This window comes from Siniperca chuatsi, linkage group LG17, assembly GCF_020085105.1.
Source record: "Siniperca chuatsi isolate FFG_IHB_CAS linkage group LG17, ASM2008510v1, whole genome shotgun sequence".
NCBI classification, from domain to species: Eukaryota; Metazoa; Chordata; class Actinopteri; order Centrarchiformes; family Sinipercidae; genus Siniperca; species Siniperca chuatsi.
Window position 1 is genome coordinate 15364286 of NC_058058.1, and position 17997 is coordinate 15382282.

At 38.5% G+C, this 17997-nt stretch overlaps 1 protein-coding gene across 8 annotated transcripts in view; it reads right to left on the reverse strand.

The window, feature by feature from the left end:
• The window catches only part of LOC122864514, a 50448-nt gene that overhangs the window by 10786 nt on the left and 21665 nt on the right, over positions 1 to 17997 (reverse strand). For 5 of the 8 annotated variants that reach the window (XM_044172008.1, XM_044172006.1, XM_044172005.1 and 2 more), the window contains exons 12-37: positions 11458 to 11589; positions 11321 to 11378; positions 11163 to 11243; positions 10690 to 10745; positions 10462 to 10530; positions 10326 to 10350; positions 10210 to 10239; positions 9523 to 9591; positions 9288 to 9427; positions 8644 to 8763; positions 8338 to 8395; positions 7955 to 7999; positions 7790 to 7846; positions 7557 to 7705; positions 5802 to 5903; positions 5654 to 5702; positions 5484 to 5564; positions 4597 to 5196; positions 4430 to 4507; positions 3932 to 4068; positions 3008 to 3109; positions 2764 to 2821; positions 2433 to 2605; positions 705 to 1740; positions 465 to 586; positions 264 to 374 (exon numbers count right to left, since the gene is read on the reverse strand). In XM_044172008.1, the coding sequence (XP_044027943.1) occupies positions 264 to 374; positions 465 to 586; positions 705 to 1740; positions 2433 to 2605; positions 2764 to 2821; positions 3008 to 3109; positions 3932 to 4068; positions 4430 to 4507; positions 4597 to 5196; positions 5484 to 5564; positions 5654 to 5702; positions 5802 to 5903; positions 7557 to 7705; positions 7790 to 7846; positions 7955 to 7999; positions 8338 to 8395; positions 8644 to 8763; positions 9288 to 9427; positions 9523 to 9591; positions 10210 to 10239; positions 10326 to 10350; positions 10462 to 10530; positions 10690 to 10745; positions 11163 to 11243; positions 11321 to 11378; positions 11458 to 11589 (3738 nt within the window). Of the gene's footprint in view, positions 1 to 263; positions 375 to 464; positions 587 to 704; positions 1741 to 2432; positions 2606 to 2763; positions 2822 to 3007; positions 3110 to 3931; positions 4069 to 4429; positions 4508 to 4596; positions 5197 to 5483; positions 5565 to 5653; positions 5703 to 5801; positions 5904 to 7556; positions 7706 to 7789; positions 7847 to 7954; positions 8000 to 8337; positions 8396 to 8643; positions 8764 to 9161; positions 9191 to 9287; positions 9428 to 9522; positions 9592 to 10209; positions 10240 to 10325; positions 10351 to 10461; positions 10531 to 10689; positions 10746 to 11162; positions 11244 to 11320; positions 11379 to 11457; positions 11590 to 17997 lie in introns of those variants that run through there. The other 3 variants (XM_044172000.1, XM_044172001.1, XM_044172007.1) reach the window with 3 other exon arrangements.

Here is a 17997-nt window from a genome sequence, read left to right on the forward strand (position 1 = left end):
TATTTATACTGATCATCGCACTGAAGACCAGAACGGTTTGTATAAAAACAATGTGGTTACGCAAAAACAATCTAGCACAGTGTCTTTGCCACAAGTAAAATTCATCTTTGTTTTTATTAAAATGGTTATTCGTGGCTTACTCCTTGAAGTGGACTTAGTTTTTATACATATTGCATTACACCATTTAAGCAGATTAACGACCACACACAAGACTGTCAATTTTGGGTAATTTTGCATGTGTGAGGAGATCTCAAGCGGGTCACCTCAGGGGACCGGGATCCTGCAACTTTCTCAACCTCAGCCAAGAGGGCCACCATCTTGTCCAATTTGGCAAACTCTGACGGCTTAGCAGTGCACTCAGGGATCATCTTTTTCTGGTATGAACATTAAGAGCACACAGTTAACATCTGTAATACTGCCCAAGCTTCCTGCATTTTCTACAACAAGACATATCAAGCACGCACCACATAGTTATACTTGTGGGTATAGCTCCTTAGGTGAGTGGAGCTGAGTAACTTGACTGAACACAGCTGACAGTAGATTTGCTGCCTTCCTTCACATCTCACTACAATCAGCATGTTTAAGCCTATAAAGTAAAAACAACAATGCAGACCTCAGATTAAAATCAAGAAGAGACCAATTCATAGAGACTTGCTGAGTGATAGTTCCTATATAAATAATAAATATAAATAAATAATACTTACCAACTCTAGGAGAGCTTTCATGTGGCTTTGTCTTACTTGTGGAGGTATGCGATGGCTCTGTGGACGGACTCCTGTTTTCAGACCTGACGGACATGAGGTGGGGAGCTTCAGGTGCCTTACTCTTAGGAATATTTGGTGCAACATCAGCATTTGACCCCACTGAATTCTTCATATGTACAGTCTTGGGAGAGGCTTCAGTGTTTTCACATTTAACTGACGTTTTAGTCATTTTAGCAGCTCCAGTTCTGCTTTCCAGTGGTTTGGACACTGTTGCAGATTTTGTGGTTGAGGTTGCACCTGAGATGTTAACACTAGAGGTGGAGGTGGTTCCTGTCAGTTTGGACACAGTTGCTGTAAATTTAGAGGTGGTTTCAGTGACACTGGAGGTACTTGATACACATTTGAAGGCAGTTTCTCTACAGTTGGTGGTGGTTGTAGTACAGCTGTAGGTGGGAGCTGTAGATATGGTGGTTGTTGTACTGGAATTGGGATTGGCTGCAGTCAGTTTGGTGGTGCTGGCAGTGGCACTTGCTACACATTTGTAGGCAGTTTCTCTCAATTTGGTGGTGGCTGTATTACAGCTGGAGCTGGGGACTGTAAGTTTGGAGATGGGTGCTGTCGATTTGGTGGTGTCTGGAGTAGAAATGGAAGATTCGACTGTACATTTGGACACGGCCGTCGTGGATTTGGTGGGAGTGGTTACCGTAGAATCTGAAGTTGCTGCAGTTTGAGATGTCCCCACTATTTTGGAAGTGGCTGCTATTTTTAATGGTCCCACCGTTGTGTTTGAAATTATTTCAGCTTTTTCTGTGGAATCAGGTTGCAAGCGTGTTGTGTTTTTCCCACATGTAGACACATGAAGACTTGATGTGTCTTCACTACTTCTGGAAACAGTCAGGCAGGTGTTAGTGTTGTCAGCTGACTCAGGGAGGACTTGAGTTGTTTTGCAGGAGGTTTCAGTCATTACAGACTCAGTTGCAGTTACTGAGGACGGCTGTGCCTCAGAGTCTTCTGAATGATCATCAGTCTCCACCACCTTTAAAATTAAACAAATGTATTTGGTAGACTGCTCATTTTTCAGCTGTCAAAGAGCTACATCAAATGTGTTGCCATGTTAACTTAGTGAGACTTTTTTTTTGTTAATTTCATGATGTAAATCCCATGATGCTCTGGTTATATTCTCAAGTGACTTGTTAGCATCTCTACTGAAAGAAAGCAAGAACTAACAGACCATGAAAACCATCTTTTACATTTAGACAACTTGCCTCCCAACAAGTGTGATCAAAAGCAGACTTAAGCACTAAAGCAATAAAGTGAGTATCTTGTCTAGTCAAAGCCTTTCTGTTCCCCTGACCACATGTCGTTCAAGATTTTAACTGAGAGATAAAATGCCAGATATCCTTCAGGTCAGCAGAACTGCAGTGAGAAAAGATGCATGCGGAGGAAAAAAATATGTATTCTACTTTAATTATATAACATTGCTTGGTATTATGGTTTTATTTTACTTAAGAAATGACATGTTTGGTATAAAACATACATTGTTAATCTGACCATCTAGTATTATCAGACTTGCAGAAACTGAACTTTGGATATCTACTTTTGTTCTAACAGAACTGAGGTGCTTCTTGCAACAGTTGAGCTGACAAAAAGCTGCATTTTCCTGGTATCTGCTCAGCATGCAGTTTGACTTCTGCATAACAAATGTATGGTTATGATGATTTTGCTAACCTGATTGATGCCAAATTGACTGACCTGGAAGTCATCTGTCAAAGAATAGACCTCATATTGAGCATGAAGGGTGACTGAGGTGTCCACAGGTTGAACAGCAGACAGAGCCGAGGTTGAAGGGAGTTCAAGTCTGCTTTCCTGCTGTGCCTGAAGTGCCTTCACTGTCTGTATGGCTGTGTAGATAAAGGAAAATACAGAAGAAATACTACACAGTAAAGGTTCTGACTCACTTGTTAAATCACACCAAAGTAACTTCAATCAAAACCAGTAAGAACAAAAGAATACAATCTTTCCAAAAAGGACTCTAAATTAAGGAAAGATGTACCCTTACCTGATTTAAAGTTTTGCTTTGAGATGTTATTGTAAATCTCTTCATCCACATCAACAACCTGGAGACAAACAATTAGTAAAAAGTATTATTGAATTCTGTTTGAATTTATCACCTCTATGATTTTGTTTTGCCTAGAGCAACATTATCCAGGACTGACCAAAGGAACATTTTTATATTTTATATCTCAGTTTATAAAGTTTCTGTTATATACACGTCCACAAGTAAAAGAAGACCAGGACCAAACCTGAGCGTCTCCATATCCCTCATCCTTTTCCAACAATAAAGCCCTCTGTCTGATTATCATCCTCTGGTGGTTCCATGGTGGAGTTGGGAGTTTCTGTAACCCCTAATGTCAGAAACATACACAAGGGCAGGCATTACTACTACAAAACAGACCATCTGTTGTATATGTATGCAATGTGGTAGAAACTAGGTACCAGGAAACAAAAAGTTCTGAAGGTGGCTTTGCTCTTGTAATGAAGATGTTAAATATCTATCTAAAGTAAGTTGAATGTTAGCTGTTATGTTGTAATAGTGAGCCATGATTGGTGATTTCATTTTTCAGCATTGTATTTTGATACATTTTTAGAAAAGCAAAAGTAATTTCGAGTAGAAACCTCATTTACTGAAAATATACCCAAAAATTATGACGAAATGGAAAGTTGTGTTTTAAAGGATAGGTTTGGATTTATTAAGTCTATCTTAATACAATATTAACATGCCATATGCACATAGAAAAAAAGACATATTGGTCCCCGTAATCATTCCTCCTCTCCAAACTGGCTGCGAAGCAATATCATCAGCAGTCTCACTTAGCCAAATCAGGTGGGTATCCTTGTCCTGGCAGTCGTGTGTATATTTATTGCTGGTGTTTTGTTCTGGCAACAAGCCTAAATGCACGTCACAGCTCAACAGAAGCAAGAAATGCACTAAAACGACCATAATGTTAGAAGCTCCCCATCAATTTAGCTATCTTGGAATGCATTTATGCACAGAATGACTCCTCAAAGACTATGGATTTCTTACAGTCTAGTCGCTCTATGAAGGGATCTTGGCCAGTATGGAGAGGAGGAAGGATTACATTGACCAATAAGTATTTTTGTGTACATATGGGATATGAGAATTCTACTAAGAAAAAAAACTATTTATTTTCTATTCATTTACTCATTACCAGATACATCTTCTGGTGGTCAAATCCGGTAACGTGGCTGACAATGTCCTTCTCTGGGATCTTCAGAGAGCAGCACTCACAGAGGTAGATTGGGTCACATTGATCACAATGGCATTCAAGAAGTGCACTTAAGCCTGTAAGATATATTGTTCACTATTTATATTGTGTTATCAATCTTCCCTCTGGCTAGAAATGTTCACAGAAATCATTTCATTAGAAAATAAATGAAGTTCAGATACAATTAAAGTGTTATGAGGAGTCAAACTAAACTAAAAGTTCTTCCTATCTGACCTTCCATTTGCGCCATCATTCAAAAGCTAACTCTCCGAAAACATTTTAAACCAGCCACCCAACAATTAACACCAAATTGCCCACTTTTATGTTTGGAGTAAATATGGTACAGTCAGTATAACAACAACATTAACAGTGAACAGTAACCAACTTTTCTACAATATAGACAAAGAATAGGTCTCAGACTTTTAAGAAGGCACTGACCAACAACAGGCTCTCGGCTCTTCCTCTTGACATACTGCCACAATTGAGCTGCTTGTTGGTAGTTCATGTTAGAAGACGCTGTAAGAGAGCCATAGACAACCACAGACTGAGCCATTTTCAAAGAAACACAAAAATCTTCCACAAACTTAAATATGACATTTAGATACCTTTATCTTTCGCAGTCTTGTGACTTTCGTCCTTGTCTGAGGTGGTCGCCTCCTTTTGTCCACTACTTGGCAGGTTTTGGGGTTCTTCGCAAGATGATGCGTCGTGTTTGGAGGTGAGCCGTTGCCTTTTTTGGCCCATGTCTTTCTCTACATCCTCATTAGGACATGTGTCCTCCTGTGATTTTTCAGACATGCTGCTTGGCCTCTTTCTTTTATTTTCTTTGTACATGTTGTTCTTTAACCGTGTCGGGACATCTTTTCTCCTTTCTTCACCAATCTCTGTAGGCTCTTCAATCTTCTCCTCTTTTATTGCCTGGCATGTGTCACTACCTGCATTCTTTATCTCCTCTGAACTTGTTTTTGAAAACACCTCTCTTCTCTTCTCTGATTCTTTTTCACTTGGTGTAGGAGTCTCCTCGTCGGCTCCCTTTTCTGCATTTTCTCCACATTTGGTATTGGTCATTTCAGCACCAACTTTTACTGTGTTTTCTGTAGACTTTTGACTGGGGTTTTTCACAGACCCCTCCATCATCCTGCCATTTTTCTGACTGTTGTCTCTCATATGGTCCTTGTCCACCTCTTTCAAAGTTTCTCTGGGGACTGAGAAATATACATGACATTAAAACATGAATTTCATTATATTTATCTGCAAAGTTTTATCAAGTATCCACTCAGTAAGCAATAATACAAATAGCAACAAATGAGCTGCCCAAATGCAGAAAATAGTGGATGAGGTGAAGAGATTAGTAGTAGTCAATTTACATTCCATTCGATTTTTTCTTAACTGCTACAACAATTTTAAAAAAAAGCCATACTATTCAGGGTCATACCGCAAATAAAACATCTACATAACAAAATGTTGAGCTAATATATTTGGCTTGGCTTACATAGCTTCTGTTTAGGCATTATTTCGGGTTCAAGCTTTCCTTTCCGATCTCTCTTCTTTGCAGATGTCAAGATGGATATCGCTGGAACAAAACAATATAAGACTAGTCAAGAAACCAACTCACAGTTGCAGATGCCAGTGTGGAACATTCATTGCAAAAGACATACTCACCTCTGTGGTAGGAGCATGGCTCCCAGATGGGCTTGTCCAACTTTACAACCTTTGAAGGCAGAAAATATTGGAACAAAAGCATAAGCGCATGCCTGGAGGAGATGCTAAATGAAGATGGTACAGAAATTAAATTTCTAGTAGAGAATACCTGTACATGTGATATGGAGTGAACACGTGCTGCCTGTTTTGCCAAGTCCAATAAGGTTTCTGCATCAGTGCTTGAATTCTGTGAGCCTGGATGGAAACGGTCCTACATACACACACACACAAATATTTAGTCTGGTAAACAGTCAGTTTTTCTGCTACATTTAAACACTCTTGACTGATGACATGTATATTGTATACAATATCTAATATACCATAGATATTCAGACATTAATTTCTTGAATGAATGTAAAATCCCATAACAGAGGCTAAAACATGAAAAAAGAAAACCACAAACTGCAGTAATGGATTGTTTTACATGCTAATAGCAATACATTTCAAAACCATAACAGAATATGATACATGGGACAAAAAAGCTTGCAGTATTTCCACGCTACAAGTCTGATATATGCAACTACTGTCTCAGTTACGTTCCAACACATTTTACATTAGATGCCCTTTTGATGATGAAGATTTCAAAATTAATGCTAGCTAGATCAATCAAGAATAATGGTTATATCTGACCAATTGAAACAACTGCCCAAACTGTCGCCTATGTGGAAAATGAGCATTTTAAACGATAGACATTTTTAATCTGGACAGTTTTTACTCTAAAGTTTGACATTTGAGTTCATGGCTAGTTTAATTCACTATCTATGCAAATACCTGTCCATCATAACGTTACAGCAGCCAGAGTGATTTTTTTAACGATTTGCTCAGCACAGATAACGTTACTTCTGTTATCCTCTTGGTCTGACCACCCATGTGAATAAACAGCCTGAACTAGTGAAAAAAGGAAAGAAATTAACTTAACATTTAATATAAGTTGTCATCAGGCAACCATACAATATTCTGCTTGGTTTTGATATCTTCAGACATTAATTAAGTAACCTAGTGTTAAGTCAAAACGAGTCTCTTAAAATACACTATATTAAAATACAATATTTGTGTATTAGATCAAATATTTGTTTACTTTTGTTAAAAAACCAGAAGGAGTGAACAATGGAGTCATAAGAGCAACACTTCATAGTCAAATTAAAATAATTGGACTCAAATATATGGGTTTTATCTTTGATATAGTATATTCATGCCATCAATTTGTACTGTATTAACTGTAAATGTTCATTAGTGGTAATGGTACTTGTGGTACTATGAGGTGTAAGTGGCTGACACCTTCTGACATGACATGAAGAGGTGCTATCTCATATTTCCCTGACTACCCAGCAACTTGCTGTAGCTTCTACAGTAATGCAATGTCACTGTAATGGCTGTAATGTAATGCAAAAAGAGGTGACATATATTAGAAATGTGAGCCTTCAAATGCATTTAGAAGTAGTGGAAACAATACAAGAATGAATTGGATATGTAATTCCAGGTTAAAAGAGTTTGAGAAATATCTGGAGAATAACTAAATAACTACAGTAAGAAAAAATACCAAATTTCTTGTCTAGTCTGACCTCACAAATATACAGTATGTGGCACATCAGGAGCTCCTACTATCATTTCTAGTGCAGTTCTGCCTTAATCTCCAAGAAGACATCAACAATGAATGCATTAATAATTTAACAGCTTGCAGACACAGTGCTTCTGCATTGTGTAATTTTAAATAAGTGTATAGGATTTTTCCTAACATGACTTACTGTGCTGTTGTTTGCATGCCGTTGCACAACACTATTTGGGTACTGAGCAAAGATAAGTCAACAGTCCTCATTAATGAAAAAATAATGCAGTGAAAAGTGTTAGGAATAAAAATACTCACTAGAAATTTTCCAACATGTTCCCGACTGAACACATGAGCGTAACATTCATCGTCTGACAACCTCCTCTCACAGAGCAAACACAGAGATCCCACTTCTGTGGACTGATGCCGTCTAACGCACACAACATGCATGACCAGGAACTGCTGACCTGCAATGATGAGGTAAAGAAAAGCCAAAAACATCCATAGTGCACTGATTTCTGGCAAGTATTTTTCTCTCCGGTAGTACCCACCGAGCAGAGGAAATCTCTCGCTTTGTTTGAGTTTGCTGTATGTTTCACGCCGTGGAACTGCACAGACATAAAAACAGACAAACATGGACAAGTCAGATGAAAGTAATCATCATCAAAACATTTCATTCATCTAATTTAAGGCTAAGAAATAATTTTATCACTAACCTTCACGCTTTAAGAGAGTGTGGTATAGTTCAAGTCTCTCCATCACTGCAGACAAAAATCAAGAATGAAACACGAAACTATCTAAAACTGCTTCACGTCTCATTTTTGGATTTTAATGTTGTTCGAGTAGGCTTGGTGGCAAGCATGACCAAAACCAGTTCAAATCATCTCACAGAGCACATGTCACTGGTCACAATTTTGACTTCATAAATAAAATTGCAATGTGGGGAAATGTACAGGTGCAAAGACAAACTGAAACTTCTGTCTGTGCATTAATTAGTGGCAATTCACAAAACAAGTCTAAAACATGTGCAGAGAGGAAAGATACAGTGAGTTTGTCTCCCCAACTACCTCTGAATGATTTGATGTAAGACCAATTCTACCTTTTGGGTAACTAGGTGGGATGAGTCTCTGAAACATCCAGTATGGCATATCAAGTACCTGAGAGAGGAAAAATTCTCAATTAGTAATCACTAAAGAAAATAATTTAGTCTACAGAAAATAATTGCAGGAAACTAACCTTTTCGTTCTATTACATGAACAAGCTTTACTGTGGTGGTGCCTTTTGGACTGAATGTTAGTTTGTATGCTATTAAGCTGGTAAAATGACTTTTGTATATCTCTACACAGATGCAAACAAATGCACCTTAGTAAGAAAAAAAATAATTGAGTTTGAATTGGCATTTTACCTTCAGCAACATCTGATTTGGCCCTCTTTCCTTCTCCTCATCCCATGCCATTGATCTTAAGACTTCCACATCCAGAGGATTCTCCCAGGCAAAAGGGAGCCGCCAGGGATTCTGGTACAGCTAAGAATTCAAGACAAAAGCTGGTTATTATAAACCAAGGTATATACCATGGGAGTTCACTGTATATTACTGTGTTTCTGGGCCCTGCTGTTATTTTCTAAGTGGAATCTGAAACAGAAGGTTTTTTTTATTGTTTGGCTTAAAAAGGTCACCTGCACCTGACATTTTTGCTCATTGTGATTGATCTTCAGGATAGATTGATTACTTAAATAATACTTAATAAGAACACATGTTCATAATGCATTAGAAAGTGGTTCACTCCCCAAAAGTATATGTATAAGTAAAGGTCTGATCACTTTGATTTACAAAAAAGGTAAGGACACCAAACAATGTGGCAGCTATAGACATGTATCAGTATTTAAATATGTGACAAAACTAAAAACAAAACGACCACATACAAGTCATTCGCAGTTCCTCTCACGCATTAGTGGTAGCGTTGGCACCCACACACAGCTGCACTGGTTTCACAAGAATGTGCAAACACAAACCACATAAAGAAAAACAAATGAATAACGAAACCTCACCAACGTGTGTATGAGATGTTTTCGAGAGTTAAAGTGTTGTCTGAGTAAGGACTCGGGAAAACAGTCCTCACAAGCAAAGCACACATAAATAGCTTCCCCCTGAACCTCAGTGTTGACACACGTCACTACCAGGGGTACACCTAAACAAACAAACAAAAAACCAAATTAAGAAATTGCATATTTTTCATTTTAAGAACCTTACAAAAACACAATGATAACAAGTGGGTATACTCACCAATAGCTGGTTGATTTTGCTTCGTGCTCTCTAGGAGGTACCTGTATAAACCCAGATTGGGTTTCGTTCCTAACGTTTAAAGGAAAGAGGATTAAGAGAAAGAGCTGAATAAATACCAAAATCAATTGCAATTTTTCTTAAATTACAGCAACATTGTGAGAGAAATTACAAATTACACATACAACCATGTTTAATTTTCTACTATGTTTGATCATTCTGAATTTTGTGTAAAAGGTGCCTCTGAGAGAAGTGGTCTTGCCTCGTGGGAATGTTAACAAACATTACTAAAAAAGGTCAAGCCTTGGCCTGTGGGAGAACTAGCTGACAAAGACTAATACAAACACTCTCAACCTGGACTCATACACCCTTCAATTACCTGATTCATAACTGCACTACAACTGTACTGTATACTTGCATTTACATTATGTTCACCTCACTTGGTTTTACTAGCCTACCACTGCACAGCATTACACATGCATATATGTACAGTAAAATTATCCCACTTATTTTAAGTTATTGTTGATAAGTATTGTATTTTATTCATTATCTCTCTCCCTCCCTCTCTCAAGATTTTTTTAAAAAGCTGACAATGTATTTATTTTCAGACCTTTTGACTGTTTTCTGTATTGTTTTAATCTAATGACTCAAAGTGTTGCAGCATGTTGTAACATAAGGAGAAAAGTGTACCTGTTTGGTCATAGCCATCAACTCTTTCAGCTGTAAGAAAAGGGGGAAATAATCATCTCATTTAAATGAGCTTAACAATACACAATATTATGAGAAATGTGAGAAAAGTCAAGTACCTTCGCCAAAGAATTTCTTCAACATCTGAAAAAGAACATTAGGAACAGATCGTATGTAAGGTCATATTTTGTAGCATATCATGAAAAATCCTTTTATTAAGACTTTTTGTAGGAAGATATGAAAATGTTGATCTACCTGTTTGTGGTTCCACTTTGTCAAATGTTGTAAATATGGAGATATAGTCTTGAAGTTCATACTGCAGTCCTGCCACAAGGGAGGGGAAAAAATGACACAAAGTTCACTATATCAAACAAACTTGTGTTCTTAATGTTACCAAAACATAGACAGTATTTGGTACAGTAATAATATCCAGGGTATTTTAGTGACATTTATAATATAATTGTGATATTTATAATTTATCACCTGACAGCGTAGTTTGTAGCATGATGCTACAGGCCTTGCTGACTGAATACGAAACTCTACAAAGGAAAAACAAAGTAGTATTGAGCTGTTGATTCCATATTCTTAATGTGTTAATAGTAGTTTTAAAAAAAAGAAGAAATTGAATACATGGTCTCTATTCTGGAGTCTATTAAATGTATGGCTGCTTTTTATTTAAACAATTTGAGAGAAAATTTACTGTTCATCTGTGACAAGTATGCAGAAACTCTTTCAAACACTGAAGGTGTTTATTTTAATATTCCTAAGATACTACACGTGCAGCCAAAACATGTGAGAGGACGTACATAGAACTGATCTTGCACCACCAAAATATACAGTGGTGCTAAAAAATAAAAAGACATTTTACACAGCAGACATTTCACATTATCATAACCGGTGTAAGACCAACAGCCTCAAACAGATCCAACTAGTTTACAATGAAATACAATACATACCCAGCTTTTTCCCTTGCTTGACGCTTGTAATCAAGCTGCTCTCCCTTTTTTCCTTTGTGATGGATTCCAGTTCCTTCAAAGCTACAAGCCACCATATGCCCAATTAGTAAAACATCATTAAGAGGAATACAACATATGCATGAAAAATGAATACCAACCTTTTGCATAACAAGCGAAATTCACTGATTGGAATTCGCCAGGCTCCAGGCTCATTTGCTGTAACAGAGTCATACAGTTTCACATTAATATGAATAAAAGCAATAATTGGGAAAATCTGCACTAGAGACTACATTACCTTCATATCAGTGTTTGCAGTACCATGAATTTCCTCTGTCTGCTTTGCGAAATCAAGTATTTCAGAGGCAAATTGCTTGGTGTAGTCCTTGTAGCATTCCTTTGACACCAAAGTAGAGGGGTGCCATGCTTTCTGCACAGATTAAAACTGATGTGAATTACACAAATATGCTACAGGAAGACAAACAGTACTGATTTCACTTGTTGTGGATTATTACTCAACCTGACAGGACAACCTGATCAGAACAAAAATGACTATATTTAAGGGTAGATAATGCAGCAAATGCTCGAATCACTGTGCAGCCAAGTGGGCTGGCCGGATGGTGTGAAAATGAAAACTGTGATGCAAAAATGATCATTCCAACTAATCATGAATCATATCGCAATCGTAATATCTGTCAAAATAATCGCAATCTGATTTTTTTTACCATATCGTGCAGCCATACTAAATTCCATTGCTCAGCATAAATACTGATAATTTCTCATAGCCTACAGTTAAGTGCAATCACTCTACGTCATCTTTCGTACAAATGACTGCAATACGCGACATCAATTACCAATACAACCTCTGTCAGTTATCCTGGTAACACTCAATCAGCAACAACAGCTTAATTATTATAAACTTTATTTAAGGTAGTCGTGTTGCGATTGAGATCTCTTTTTCAAAAGAGACCTAAGAACAATATTTTTAATTAATTAATCAACCAGAACTTTATCACCAAGCCAACTTCAGTCCTTGTTTGGTGCATGCAGTTAATAGCAGGTGATTTAATAGGTTGTTCTATATTATGCAGTGATTCTTACTTGTCAAATTTAGTAACTGTCAGTTACTGATTGCTGTCAAGACAAATCTAATTAACTGTTGCCTTTGAGCAAAGCCATCAACCCCCAAATGCTCCACTGGAGCTGCTCAGTAGCCAGCCAGATGACTGTGGTTGTACTGGGTGAGTGTGAACAGGGCTTGGTTCTGAATAAATAAATGTTACCACAAAAAATTATATTGTTGCATATTTACAGTGTCTATAAACACAACTAAGTCTACAGCCATGCTAGCAGCTCTGTGAGGTTGTACATGGCAGCTTTGCTTTGAGCTGAATGCATGCTAATATGCTTTAAATGACAATGGTAACATGCTGATTATTAAGCATATGTAATGTTTACCATGTTAACCATCTTAGTTTAGCATATTAGCAGGTTAAGATTTTCTAATTAGCATAAAACACGAAGTGTAGCTGGGACTGAAGGGAATGTCAGTTTTGCAGGTATTTGGTCATAAACCAAAGTATTGAAAAAATTTAAATTGTGACAAATTGGTGACACTAAAGGAAAAGTCAGAGGATCACCAAAGTTATTACAATTCATCCTGAGGGGAACAAATTTCATTGCAATCAAGCAAATAGTTCTTGAGACATTTCACTCTAAACCACATGCCAACTTCAATGTGGAGCTAGAGGAAAAGTCAGGGAATCACCAAAGTCATTAGTATTCATAATAGAGCATGACCTCCAGCTCATCCTGGGGGATCCCAAGACATTGCAAGGCCAGATGGGACATGTAATCCCTCCATTGTGTTTTGGGTTTGGCCCGAATAGCTCCTTTCAACACAAAGGAGTAGAAATTCTGCTGTGTGCTTTTTCCAAATGTCCCAGGTCCTCACACTGTCTCCCAAGGGCAACACACACATCAGCAGAGTGAGAAATGTCAAAATGCCAGCACCGATTCAATGTGAGCCTACCCCATGGTAATGGGTTGGCGCATATTACAGCAGTCCAGTAATGGTCCATCTGTCGACCTCTCAAGAACAAGACCCTGTGATACTCCTTTATTTGGGGTAGCACCTCACAGCACAATTTCCAGCAGGGAAAAGGCAAGGGTTTATTCTGCTCCTCTTCTATTCCAAGCATCCATGCTCAAACTTCATGACCCAAGTAAGCAAGTATTCCATTATTTATGCAAAACTTAAAAGACGCTTCATTCTAGCGCAGTAGAAACCAAGCTATCACCTTCTAGTCAGTGACACAGATTTCATCATTCCCTCTTTACAATCATTCATATGAGAAAGCTCACAGATAAACCATCTTAATGACCTACATCCTCGATAAAACCTGCTGTTACAGATATTCCCTGTATTATCGCTGCCATCATCAGAAATAATAATTGCTAAGGATGGTTTTCTACCATAGGATAGATTAAGGGCCCCCAAGCCATATTCATATTTACTACTTAGATGTAGTGCTTCTTTTACTGTTAATGATTAACAGTCACAGACATTGCCATCAACTAAGTCAACAAGCTGACAACCCCTTTTACGCCGCCCACAGTGCATTGCTGCGTTCCATCCATTACATGATGTTTGTCTCTCCATTACCCAAACCATACAACGTTTGTCTTTTCCTTATGTGTAGGTATATTGCCATATGCTGCGTTACCACTTTATGTAAGCTAACTGACACATGTTCACTCATGATTGATTATATTAATTTCAAACAGCACAAACATCATTAGCTATATTAATTTTATACATCCTATGTGATTAACACAGATATTTCATTGTAAATAAAAATATACCACACCACTCAAATATTAAGTACAGGATGTTCAATAATTTGCACTTACCAGGCATTTTTGCGGATAAGCACGCTGCAAGCATTTGCTAGCTTTACTCGTTCATTAAGACATTCCCGCCGCCAACTAGCTGCATGTGCTAATGTGTATCACATGATACTAGTGATCTTTCAACGGTAACGCAGCACAGCACTAGATTACTAAATAATTGCATTTTAAAAAATATATATTATTTTTAAAAAGTATAAATTCAGAACAGGATTAGAATTTAATATTTTAAAATATAACTAAATGTTTCAAGAGCAGCAACAGTAATGTTTACAACAGCAAAGTCACTATATAAAATCAATATCTCACTGGAAATAAATGTTAAATGTTAATAAAATAAATCATATTCCTGACATCAAAATACTGAGTGAAGTTTAGAAAGAATGAAGAACACAGACATCAGTCAGTATCAGTCCCTCCTCCTGTCCTCTGTCCTCCTCCCTCAGCTGCTGCTGTGATTCACCAAAACAGAAAACAGGTAGAGGGAGGAGGGGTTGGTTTGCTTCAGCTAAGTTTACAAGAATTTGCAAAATTTTAAGATTCATGACAAACTAAGATCAACAGTTAGACTACATACAGACAGTTTTCGTTTTAGCTTGTTTGTAACAATTCATTTTTAGCTTTAATGACGTGGCATTTTACTTGCCCAGGGCAATCGGGCAATCCTTATTGTTGAGCCCAGCCATGTATATTCATCTCATCTACACAGAGCAGGATAAGGACAGAGTAAATCACAAGGTAAAAAGAAAAGCTACAGGGAAAGCTAACGACTGGGCCTCAAACTCTGATTGTGGGTGACTTTGCTGTAAAAGATGTAAGAAGCATGTGCAGTAAGAACACCAAAATACTCAGCCTTCCAAAGGATATGGTCTCCAACTTGGCAGAAAGAATCCTGCATATCGTGGTTGTACATCCTACTGTGAAAATCTCATTGTGCACATAGGGACCAATGATGTTGTGAAACAGTCTTAAGTATTGAAACAAGACTTTATTGAATAGTTGAACACAGTCAGCTCTCTGAATGGTGAGGGGTTTATCAGTGGCCTTCAACCACTAGTCAGGTGGTAGACTGCAGACATCTTTGTAAGGATGGACTTTGCCTTAACAAGTCAGGAGTAAAATTGTTCATCTCTAACCTATTTTACTTCTTGCGTCACCCATCTGTTCCCCCTGCCAAAGACAAGAGACAAGAGGAATCAAAACAGGAGGAAGACATAACACAGCGCGGCAGAAACCATGAAGGAGAGCCACCTCAACCCCCGCCAGAAGAGAACTTAGATCATGAGAAACATCAGAGCTGAGAGGAAGAGTTTCCATTTCACATGGGACCAAACTTATCCCTTTCCTACTCCCATTTTCTTTCCCCTAAACCTCCCTCGGTATCCACCATTGGCTTTAAGTCCTCAGACAGTTTTGACACATTTGTCACAGTTACGACGCCCGGCCCCTCCTCAACGGCCTCAGAATCATCCTCTGTCTCTCCAGCCTAATAAAAGTACAGCACGTCTAGTTATTTGTGTACAAAATACAGCAAGCTCTAACGGATATCTGCTAGGTCCAGGCTACAAGGCTAATTGCACTCATGACTCTTCCCAGGATAAGCTGGGGCCCTGTGTGCCAGTAGCTTTGTCAACTCCTGTCTTAATAGGTAATAGAAAAAGAACGGCGAATCTGCTAAGAAACAAAAAGCACATTATGCAAATTGATCAAATTCAGCATCCATTTCTTGTCAGCCACAGACTGTCAAAAAATTGGGCAGATAATGCTTTTAACATTACATTTAGCATTATCAAATGTCAGGTCTTTGGCAGGAAAAACATTTTTAATCAATGATTTTATCATCAAGCACAATATTAATTTCATGTTTTTAACTGAAACTTGGTTAGACCAAGATAACAGTGCAGCTGTTCTTAGAGTCTATTTTTTAATTCAGTTAAATTTTATTTATATAGCACCAATTCATAACAGAAGTTCTCATTTTCCTACAGAGCAGGTCTAGACCGTAGTCTTTGTAATATTAGTTACAAAGAGACCCAAGTCTACCCCTTCCAACTTCAGCTTTATGAGCGAATCGAAAGTGCATAAGAAAGGAGTTGGAGCTGCCATTTTGTTTAATGATTCCCTCCAATGCAAGAAGATGCTTCTTTTGAATATGTGGCTCCTCATTTGAATTCCTCTCAAAAGCTCTCCATGGAGAAATGCCACGCTGGTAAGAATAGAAAAAGATTGTCGAAAAGCTGAACACAGGTGGCAAAAAACAAGGTTCATTATGATATCTATAAAGAGAGACTTCGCATTTATAATTTAGAACTGAGAAATGCATGGCGGTCCTTCTTCTCTGACATCATCGGCAAAAACAATAATAATGCACATGCCTTGTTTGCTACTGTCGACAGGCTAACAAACCCTCCTGTGTCAGTAGCCTCTGAACTTCTATCCACCAGGGCCTGCAATGAATTTGCATCCTCCTTCACTGACAAAATTCAGAAAATTAGACAGGCAGTCAATGCCTCCATACCAGGTACAGGCTATGTGTTGTCCCTGTGTCCACTTAAAAATCAATTCAAATAGCATGAAACAATTTTATCCTATCAACCATAAAAACCTGAAGGAGAGGGTCGCAATGTTTTAGCTAGAGCTCCATGCCACTCTGTTCTAATTATTTGTTTATCCTGACAACAACTTTTATAATATTACAAAAGTAATATTAGCATAATAGCATAAGTATAATATTAGCCAAGACTATTCACATAAGCATTCTGCGGAGCGCCAGACTGCTAGCAAGCGGCTAGATAAAGCAGAGATTAGAATTGTAGCGGCTGAAAAATCCAACACAGCACAAGAGCCAAGTATTCTCAAACTGGAAAAGCAGGTTAGTGCTCTAATGGAGAGTCTGGATATGGCAGAGAACTAGAGCAGGCCTATGAATATGCAGGTCGTTGGCTTGGCAGAAGGCACAGAGACAGGGCAGCCGGTGGACTTCTTTGAATCGTGGCTGCCCCGCTTCCTCAAGATGACTACCAAATCCGGGCGCATAAAACTGGAAAGAGCGTACCACGCGCTGGCACCAAAACCGGACCCAAATAGCAGAGGGTGATGGAAGCGGCACACCGTGCCAGTCAAGATGGTACCTTAATGTACAACAGATCCAGGCTCTCATTCTACTGCGACTTCTCGTTGACGGTGATGAAGGAATATGATGCGGTGAAGCAGTGGCTATGGGAGCGTCGGATACCGTATGCCATGCTCTTCCCAGCTATTCTACAGGTGTCCCATGAAGGCTCCAAAACGTGGTTCATCACCCCGGAGCAGGTGTGAGACTACCTAGACTCCCTGCCCGGATCATAATTTCCCATAGCACGGACAGAATACATAGGTTGTATTATCTTTGACATTTTAACTACAGTCCTCCTGGTTGGACTCCCACTCATGCTGATTGGACCTGACCAATATCTCCCTTTAAAAAAGGAAAGTGCCTTGACAGCTGTGCCTCCTATAGGCCAATAGCCCTACTTAACTCTGATCAAAAACTGCTTTCCAAACTGCTACCTTACATTGTCAGGGAGGACCAGACCAGTTTTATTAAGGGTCGGAACTCCTGTGATAATGCTCCTTAATATCATTCAGCTATCCCAGGGCTGCAAGGATCCTGCCTTTTCTCTCGATGCAGAGAAGGCATTTAACCGGGTTGACTTTGTCAATTGGATCAGGGTTCTTTGCAATACTCTAATGGCAGCAGGGCTGAGATCTAACAACTTTCCCCTTTCCCCTTCCACCGTGGGAATAGACAGGGCAACCCCTCTTACCCAGTTACTTTTCGATGTTGCAGTAGAACCATTAGCCCAAGCAATAATAATAATATCTGGTATTCTCATTGGAGAGAGGGAGCATAAAATTACACTTTACGCTGATGACGTGTTGATATTTT